Source organism: Physeter macrocephalus, chromosome 16 (genome assembly GCF_002837175.3).
Source record: "Physeter macrocephalus isolate SW-GA chromosome 16, ASM283717v5, whole genome shotgun sequence".
In the NCBI taxonomy this organism is placed as follows: Eukaryota; Metazoa; Chordata; class Mammalia; order Artiodactyla; family Physeteridae; genus Physeter; species Physeter macrocephalus.
This window is the reverse complement of record NC_041229.1, coordinates 98417506-98427840: the sequence shown is the minus strand read 5'-3', so window position 1 is coordinate 98427840 and position 10335 is coordinate 98417506. Positions and strand designations below refer to the sequence as shown.

At 47.5% G+C, this 10335-nt stretch overlaps 1 protein-coding gene across 1 annotated transcript in view; it reads left to right on the top strand.

Moving 5' to 3' along the window:
• The window catches only part of LRRC55 (leucine rich repeat containing 55), a 6853-nt gene extending 1523 nt beyond the window's left edge, over positions 1-5330 (top strand). The window contains exon 2 of the mRNA XM_007122269.4: positions 5095-5330. Within this exon, the coding sequence (XP_007122331.4) occupies positions 5095-5330 (236 nt within the window). The remainder of the gene's footprint in view (positions 1-5094) is intronic.
• Positions 5331-10335: the final 5005 nt, after the last annotated feature.

Below are 10335 nucleotides of genomic sequence, written 5' to 3'. Positions count from 1 at the left end.
CGCGAACCCGGTTCCCCTGCATCGGCAGGCGGACGCACAACCGCTGCGCCACCAGGGAAGCCCCAGATTGCTTTTTAAGTGTGCTAAGTACTAGAAGAAATAGAAATGGCTCACCCCATTTATTTTAGTACTTACTATCTGCCAGGCCCTATTCTAAATCATCTCATCCTCACAAGAACCCTAGTGAGACACCACACACACACACACACACACACACACACACCACACACACACTCACACACCACACACACACACACACCCACCACACACACACCACACACACACACACCACACACACACAGACACACACACACCACACACACACACACACACACACACACACACACTGAGCCCTTGTCCCTAAATCACTCCTCTCCTTTCCTTGAGTTGTATAGTTGTAATTTGGATCATAGATGTAAAATGAACTTACTAATTCTTGCTAAAGTCTAGTTCCAGCTTCCCATTCTAACCTATCAAGATATTTTTTATCCTAATCTGATATCCAAGGTATTTATTCTCTCCTTCTGATTTGACATCTGCAAGTGTAATTAGCATGTGTATACCAAGAGGCACTATAGACTAGTACTTAAATGGCATGGGAGGTGAGAAGAGCCTGGGTTCCTAGCCTAGCACAGCTGCTGCATAACCAGTTGTCGAGTCTTGGAGATAGTTCCCAGACCTCTCTGGCTCTAAATTTCTTTTCTTTTTAATGGTAAAGTTTCTGTTTATTTCTTCCAAACTTAGTGTAACATTTTAATTTTTAACAAAAAGATGTACAGGATAAGTTTTGAATTATTTTCCAAATATAATTGTTACAACATCAGAATCAAGTACTCATTTTAAAAAACCACTGTATTAAGGTAGGATTGACTTGTGAAAAGCTGTACATACTTAATGTATACAACTTGATGAGTTTGGGCATAAATATATACCTGTGAAACCATCACCACCATCAAGGCCATAGACATCAATCACCTCCCAAAGTTTCCTACCATTCCCTTTATTATTGTTGTTAGTATTATTATTTTTTATAGCCTAAGTGTTTTATCTCTAAAAGAAATGGAAATATTTATAGTACTGTTTCATAGAGTGGTATTCAGGAGTATAGGGAATAATATAGAAGAGATGCTTTGCAAAGCATCTTTCACATAACTGGGATTTAATAGATGCCATTATTACTTCCTAATCTATATTCAAATTGAGGGCCAAAATGTTTATTAGGAGTGAAGCAAGGCCATGTTCTTTTAATATATGTCTAGATATTTCTCAGGTTGGTGTGGATCAATTTAGTAAAATATCTGAACATAATTTTTTAATATTTAGGAGCATAGCTAGTTGCACAAGCATCCAGGTAATTTTTCTCCATCTTTTTCACCTGGTTATCCCTGAGAGAGTTTTTCAATCTGTAATAAAGATATACAAGTAGAGAAAATTGTAGAAGGTTCAAGATGGTGGTATAGGAAGAACCTGAACTTAACCTCCTCCCATGGACACAACAGATCTACAACTACATATGGAATAATTACCTCTGAAAGGGACCTGAAAACCTGATGAACAGTCTTCCAACAAAGGGTTAAAAGGCAACATCGAGACAGGTAGGGAAAGAGAGAGATGTTAGCACCAAGGGAAAAAACCACACCCCAGCTGCAGAGATTCCACAACCACACACACATCACACACACCACACACACACCACACACACACACCACACACCACACACACACCACACACACACCACACACCACACACACACCACACACACACCACACACCACACACACACACCACACACACACACACACCACACAGAGGAGGAAACCAAGGCACAGAGAGGCTCAGTAACTTGCCCAACGTCCTACAGCCATTAAGGGCTGGAGTCAGGATTCGAACCCTGGCAGCCTGGCTGCCCTCTGGCTGTATCCTGATGAGTCAGGTTCCAGGCTAACAGGAGAAGGCAGGACTTGAGTTCTGGGCTGGCCAAAGGGCCTTGGCAGAATTCTGCAAGGTTTGGGCAGGGAGTGTAGGTCTGAGAAGGGAAGCTCTCCTGTGGCTATTTCACGAGCCAGCCTCTACTGGGAGTGGACTGGGGACTGAAGGAGCCTGAACCGCACAGGCTCAAGGAGCCCGCAGGCAGGCAGTGTTGAGCTGTGGTCCCCAGCCACCAGCTCTCCTGTGTGGCAGCACAGAGCCCCTGCAGTAGGACTAGCTGGGGGGCACCCCCCAGGGGCTTTCCCAGAGCCCGAGCTCAGAGCGAGTTCAGAAGCAGCGGCGCTGAATGAGGTGGGAGGGAGAGGAGGACTGAGTGGGGAGCCCAGGATCAAAATAGTTTGCGGGGGGCTGTGGGTCACGATTCCAGTGTTCCCACAGAACTGCGGGAGGAAGTTCTCTGGGGACTGAGATGGGCTGAGGGGAGGGCGCACGAGGGGGAGGCTGGCTGCCTGGAGCGATCTCCCCACTAGCCTAACCTCTGCAGGCTGCACCTCCTCCCCTCTCTCTTGTGCACTAAGGACAGAAAGGGCCCGCAGGGTTCCTCCCCACACAGGGGTTGCTCCTCTTCTGGGATCTCGGAGGTCCCTGCTGCCCTTCGGAAGAAGCACAGGCTCCCAGTGAGCAGGAGAGGGGCCCAAGATCCCATCAGCGAAGTCTCATGTCCGTACAGATGAGGGACCCAAGTTCCAGAGAGAGAAAGTGACTGGCCACAGGCCACAGCTAGAGACGCAGCTTCCCTGTTCCTCCACAGAGCACACTTTGCACCAGGACACACTCTCCAGGATATTTCGTCTTGGGGGCAAAGAACTTGCCAGTCTAGGTGGGACTAGGTGACACTCTTCCCTTTGTCTTTTTCTGCTTCTTCCTCCCTTTTTCTTCATGGGATTCCCATTACTATCCCTATCTTTTGGACAAATCCCAACACAGAGGAACATAGGGAGACCTTGGGATATAAATCAACTTCAAGACTGGTCCCTTGAATTACCAGAGGGTTCGTCAGCCCCCGGGCTCCCATCCTGCCCTCCTGCAGGCTCTGTCAATTGCCCTCAGGGTCCCCACATCCCCCAGCCTCGCAATGCATCACCACCACCCCATTCATTCACTCAATAGACTTTGGGATTCAGCATCTTCTGGCTCTGGATGTTCAACTCCAGGTGCCATCTTGTCCTGGCTGGAGTCTGGTGTACTATGCCTACCGCTTACAGAGACCCTTCAGCCTGGGGTTTGGGCAAGGTTGCATCCTCCCTCTGAACCTGACTCTCCATTTCTAAGGAGAATCATGCTCATCCATTTCTCAAAAGAGTCAATCCAAGTCCATCATTTTACTCTTTTCCCTCAAAGACTGCAGAATGAATAAACACCATTTATGCACCACATAATTTTAAAAGCTCCGTCACATTGACTTTCTTAGATTGAGACTAAATTATCCCCTAGTTGCATTTCCCATTTCTTCATAAAAAGCAAGCAAGAAAGAAAGACTTGCCCAAGGAGAGAGTTGGATTAATATTTATCCCCTGAACGAAGGAGTGGCTGGCTGCTGGAAAGCCGGTACCTGGTACTGAAAGGCAGAACTGCTATCTGCCTTCCGCCCTCCCTTCCAAGGCAGAGAAAGATGCAGCCATTGACAACCACCATGCATTTGTACCAGTGACCCTGGAAGGATGAGCTGGGGCCATCAGTGATGGAGAGAACAGCAATCCCACTGAAGGAGAAGCCCCTCCTATAGAAGTCTGTGTGCAGAATATGACCTCACTGATCTGTCCAGAAAGACCAACCTAGGATGACAATAAAAACACGCACCTATGTAGTACTTACTGTGTACCAAGAATATATCATTTATGTATGTAAATTCATAGAATCCTCACTACAATCCTATGACATAGTTACTTTTATTATCCTTATTTTATAGATAAAGAAACCACAACACAGAGGTGTTAAATAACTTAGGCATAGTCATACAGCTAGGGAGGGATAGAGAGGGGATTTGAACCCAGGCCAATAGCTCCAGAGCCCATACTCTTAACCCTACACTCTGTGTATCTGGAAAAGCCATATGGGGTAGTAGAAAGACCCAGTGCTTTGGAGTTGGACAGAGTCATTCATTCACATATTCAATTAACAAAGGTTAATTGAGCATTTAATGGACAGGCCTCTGTTCTAATGCTAAGGATACTACAGGAAGAACTTATATTCAAAAGGAGAAAACAGATAATAAACAAACTGTGAGACAGTGATAAATACAATGGGGAAAAAGATAAGCAAAGTAGGTAAGAGAGAGAAGGCCCAGAGAAAGGTGAAGTGGGGTTGCTATTTTATATAGACTCCTAAAGGAAGGCCTCACTGAGGAGCAAAGTCCCAGAGGAGGTGAGGGCCTGAGCTGTGCAGAGATCCAGGGGAGAAGCACCCTCACGAGGGGACAAATGCAAAGGCTCCCCCTCCCCACGCTGAAAGGGGACATGCTCGGGGTGATGGAAGAATGACCGGGAGGTGTGCGTGGCTGGAGCAGAGTAAACCAGGAAGGGAGTGGAAGGGATGGGGAGGTTCTTCTAGGAAGGAGAAGAAGCCAGGGGAAGGCTTCAAGCAGAGAGTGACATGGCACGACTTCAGGTTTAAAAGGATCACTCAGCCAGCTGTGTCGAGGTGGATTAAGGGCAGAAGCCTAGAAACCAGTTGGGAGGCTATTGTAAGAGATTACGATGATGATGAAATCCCACAGAAGTCCCAGATTTGCCTTAGCAGGGGCTACGGGACTTTAAGCAAGTTACTAAAGTCTCCGAGCAGTGATCTCCACCTCTATCAGAACAGATATAAGGCTCAAGAGGGAGGGGATAAGAGGACATATGTATGCATACGGCTGATTCGCTTTGTTGCGCAACAGGAACTAACACACTATTGTGAAGCAATTATACTCCAATAAAGATCTATTTTTAAAAATTTTTTTTAAAAATACTTGCCTTGAGGGTTGTTGAGGGCACTAAAGAAGGTGAGTGAAATTTTGGCACATGCAAGAAACTTCATAAAAACTCCGCTTCTCCTGGGAGGGGCAGGGGCTCGCTCTTCCTGCTCTCCGCTCAGCCACTCACCCTCCCTGGCTTCTGTGTTGCAGATTCTCAGCTGGCTGAGTGCCGGGGCCCCCCGGAAGTCGAGGGCGCCCCGCTCTTCTCCCTGACCGAGGAGAGCTTCAAGGCCTGCCACTTGACCCTGACCCTGGATGATTACCTCTTCATCGCCTTCGTGGGTTTCGTGGTCTCCATCGCATCCGTGGCCACCAACTTCCTCCTGGGCATCACGGCCAACTGCTGCCACCGCTGGAGCAAGGCCAACGAAGAGGAGGAGATTTGACCCGGGTACCTGGTGTCCCTCCACGCCGCCCGCCACCACGGCCGCTGACCACCGGGCACCCTCCCTGGCTGCCCACTCTGGCTCTGCCCTGGCCAGAGTGGGCAGCCAGGTCATGGCTCAAGCAAGGTCAGGAAACTACCTTTGTGTGAGCTTCTACGGTGGGCCAGACACTGTGCTAGGAACTGGGACCGACCTAGACCTTGCCCCTCAAGGCACGTACCTCTGATAGAGGAGAGAGAATTGAAAACTCTTCCCTTTAAGACCTTTTATCAGCACACTGAGTACATAGTTATGGAAGCCCAGAGGAGGGGTCATCAACCGTGTCTAGAAAAGTCCAAGAGAATTACAAGAATGGAGGTGATTTTTGATGACCCACGTGTACTGGGTCATCAAAAAATTGTCTGCTTTGTCCACAGACAAAGAAGGGCAGACATAAGCCAATGACAGAGGCCAGAGCATGCATGGTGTGTTGAGAGCAGCGAACTATCCCTGTGACTTCGATGTACAGAGTGGAAGTGACACAGGACCAAAACTTGCCCCCTGACACCCAACCTGTCAGCTCTCGGCGTTACCCATCACTGCCTCTGAGGGCAAAAACACCTCCGTGCCAGCCCCCTGAGCCTCCTCCTACCAGCAGCTGCCAGGTGAGACCACCTCCTGTTGACTGCCCTCCCCCCATCCTCTGTGGGCAACTGTAGCATGCTGGCGAGGTCCCGGTAGCAAACTGAGGATGGACACCTTCAGTGCTCTTTCTCCTACCCCTGTCTCCTGCCTCTCACCCGAGCGTGGGCTTCAGAAGAGGGAAGCAGGAGTCCTGGCACCCTGGGACTCCTAATCTTGTGACCGTTCTTGCCACGGTGCTCAGGCCAAGGGATCTCGACAGGGCAGTGCACCGTGGGCTGCAGCCCTGTAGCATGATACCCGGGACTGAAGGAGGAGAAGGCCACCACAGTCGTAACCATCAGAGGATTTGCTCCTCCTTCTAAGCAACTCACCCACTTCAGCATAAGGGTGAGAGAGCTGTTAGTTACCCAGCACTTGCTGGTGTCAGGCACTGTGATAAGCTCTCTCCAGGGACAATTCCCTTTAATGCACACAACAATCTCTTGAGGTGAGCATTGTCGTTCCCATTCTACAGATGAAGAAATTAAGGCTCAGAGAGGTTCAGTCACATGCTACTTAACGAGCAAAATAAAACCTGTGCTCTTCCTACCACCCCATTCAAGTTGGAGAACATCACAATTCCCTCTAAACTTATCTAAGTTCAAATTCCAACTGGACGAAGCTCCCAAAAAGGACCAGGCGCTCTCCTGGTCACTTTTAAGTCTGTTGAGTCATTTATTTCAATTCTCCCAGCAACACTGCCTAGCGAGTTCTATGATTCCCATTTTACAGTTGAATTAATTGTAGAGAGCTGAGTATCTTACCCAACATTATCTGGATAAACTCTAGAAGGAAGGTGATAGGCAGCTCCATTCAGGGAACCATGTTTAAGCAGTCAAAAATCAAGTAATTTCATGTGCAAAGCACAATTATCATCATCATCATCATCTTCATTGTCAGTTTCATCATCTTCATCATTATCTTCCCTGTATTTGTTCAGTGCTGGACAGTTTGTGCAGTACTCTGGCGTCATTCTCCTTGACTTTTCATGACCTTGTGTGGGAGACAAGCCCAACGTCATTACTCCTATTTTACAGATGGAGCAATAGAGATTCAAGACTGGGTGTGACTTGCTTACACAGCAGGGTTGCGACCCAGCTCCATCTCATTTCTCTTTCCAGTGCTTTCCCAGGTGCTTGAGGAAGAAAATGCCTGGGAGGGCTGGGGAGCGGGTCCCTAGGATTCACAGCCATGAAGGTCCTAGTAGATCAGCTAAATAAAGGGCAGTAAAATCAGGTGCCCTGCAGATTTAGATGTGCTCAGGGCACATCAGCCCCTGAAACAGAGAAGCAGCACAGGTAACATCTGAATAGGAGACACCTGCCTTGCAAGGTGTAAATAACACATTAAGACTGGTGGCCACGGTGGCAGTCATTCAAGAAATAAGATCTCTGGAAAACAGGAGAGGAAGCTGCGTTCCTCCATCCTACTTGAGCCCTGCTGTGCAGTTTTGCAAGAGATACAAAGGAAGCAGGAAAGCAGTGGGATGAGAGCCTCTGCAGGATAGGGGAAGACTTTAAGACCCAGTCCGATATGTTGGCAAGGCTGGCCAAAATGAGAATTAAAACGAGGACATTCTACTTTGCCTTCAGCTCCAGCAAGCTTGCATCACCCATCCTCCTGGCACATCATCTTCCAAGAAGTCTTCCCCTACTCATGCTTCCCTGAGCTAGTCAACCAAAAGAGTGCCCGAAACTTTGCTAGACCTGGGGTACTTGAATCTTGTCTCCTCTGCATCTCACTTACAACACCTGGGTCAGAACCCCGCTCCCGAGAGAACGGGAGAAATGTGCCCACTGTCTTCTTCAGCTGTGTCCAGGGACGGGCGGGCCAGGGCCGCTCTCTCCACGAGTCAAGCTGACAGCCTAAAGTATTTGAGGAAGAACTTCTAGAAATAATAGTCCTGACACACAGTTAAACCTCCCACAGAGGGACACCATATACATCTATCATAATCTCTTAGAGATTCTGGTTTGCTGAAATATAGTTAACATATTTTAAGACATGTGATTTTTTTTGCATAGAACTAGACCAAACAAGCTAGCCCTTGAGATCAAATGTCCATTCTAATAATACTGTTTAGTTCCCATTAATGGCAAACCTTTCTGAGTAGGATACGATACAGGCTTTTAAAGAACAGATGCTTCTCCAGCTACTAGAAGGTCCCCAGTTAACGAACCCACAATGTAGAAAGCATTTAACTTCCCTACCGCCAAGGAATTCGTGCTTCTCCCCTGCCTGCCACCACCACCGTCTCGTGCAGGCTATCAGAAACAAACTTCTAGTGGTATGCTTCTAGGGATAATCTAGCAGTCCTGGTTGGAACTCTTCCCACAACCCTACTTACCGAGAACCCATGATGTTGCCCCTACAAGGCTTCATTAGTTTTTTTCCAGACTGGTTAACACGTAAGCCTTGAGGTATCTCTGAGGCCATGTGTCTGTTCATGAGGTTCTGTGGATGTTGGGTATCTACTGATATGAGGCCAATCTCTCTGGAGCCTGAGTTCAGTTCTCTGACATGGTCTACCCAGCTGTCTGTTTACTGTATCACTTACTACACTAAAATGGAATCCCATTAGGGTTGGGGTAGGAATAGCTGCTCAGAAAATATATGAGAGACAAGTGTGTAGCTGAGGCAGCCTAATGACCGCCTGATTGCTTCTCTACCCCTCAGAGATCTGTCCTCATCACAAGATTTTTTCATGCCGGGCCTGAGGATAGCAAAGTTTAGGTAACCAACAGGGCTATGATGGTCAAGGTCTGGACCAAGAAAATTGTTCTTTAGAAAAGACCCCACATCTGTACACACCACTCTGGACAAGTTGCCTCTGGTCACCCTATGACAAACCCTCATCTGTATCTCCATTCCTGCAGGAAGTCCCAGGAAACCCCGCAGAAATAGGTCCCCTGAGTTGCTATAGAGTTTACTGGCTCCTTTCAAGGACCTTGGTGTACGGAATTTGAACAGAACAAGACAGCTACTTCTCCATCAGGGAAGACCTAGAGCCCCAATTTTTCCCTAGAGATGTCTTTGTTTATATCACTCTGACATCCTTTCCAGCTCTAGAAGAGTAAAAAGAGACACCTTTGTCCACTCCTCAAAAGAACATCTTCCCAAAGCTAGAGAAATTCATCTGCTCTCCCCACTCCAGAAGGAGGCAAAAGGGAAGTGAAGGAGGAATTTTCAAGGTCCTTTGCAAATCACCGTCGTGTTTGCCACAGCACTGGGTGGAGAGTTCTGGATGCAGAGAGCTCTCGATTGTGGAGTGCTGTTGTCTGGGGGCGGGAGGGTTAGGGCAGGGTGGGGAAAGGGAAGATGCCAACCTTTGTATGGAGATGATTTTATAACCATGCACTTTTGTAACTGTGAAGAATTTTTCATAAATGTACATTAATAAAAAAGAGCGTACAGTTTAACAAATTTTCTAAAGAGTTGTGAAGAGGAGGAAGGGGGAGGGAGGCAGGAAAAGAAAGAGCGACAGAAAGGAACTAGGCGGAATCAAGAGAATGTGTGCCAAAATATACACACAAAGGGCCTATGGGGAGGGTGTAGATGGGAATAATTAGGAGATGTGCCAGCCATGGAAGGGCATGTGTGGGAGTAGAAGGAACATCACAGAAGCATATTTCTACCAGGCAAAAAAGAATACACTTGCGTCTGTATGCACACACCCCTATGTGTAGGCATATTTTGGTGTCTGAAATTACACAAAGAGGAGAGCATATGTCTTATACATGTTGGTGCTTGCAGCTTGGGTCATCTGTAAAACATGCCAAGGCAAGTGGGTGTGCCTGTCTAGTTAGCATCACTAAGGAGTGTGTGCTAGGGAGATGGTCCATGCCAGCCGTGTGGGCATAAGGACCCTAGATCAGGCATACAGGTAAACCAGGCATCTAAATGCATGGTGTAGGACGGATGAGGTCATCACTGGTATAGGTTCAGCCTCTGTTCTCATAGGTTAATTTTTAAAAAGGAAGGGATTCTAAGCTTCCTGAGTCTTGCAAGGGTTGCCTACACATCATTAGAAATGAGATGGTTGGACAGTGTACCTTGGGAACAGAGGCAGAAAAAGAAGGAGCAAAATCTACTTCTTGGTGTATGTTGGCAGCCAGGGTTATCCCGGTACTCTAAAGAGGAAGTGGCTCTAAGCAGGAAGTGGTCCCTTCCACCAATGCATATTTTAACCTCCCTCTATTCCTCCCACTCCAATTGCCACAGAGTACAAATACTGCACTCACAGAGTAAAACCACTAAAGGGAACACACAAACTGACCAGTGTTTTCTGGAGTCGTTTGGAGAGGGGCAAAAACTTTCTCTTCAAATTAAGGACTTAAGAGAG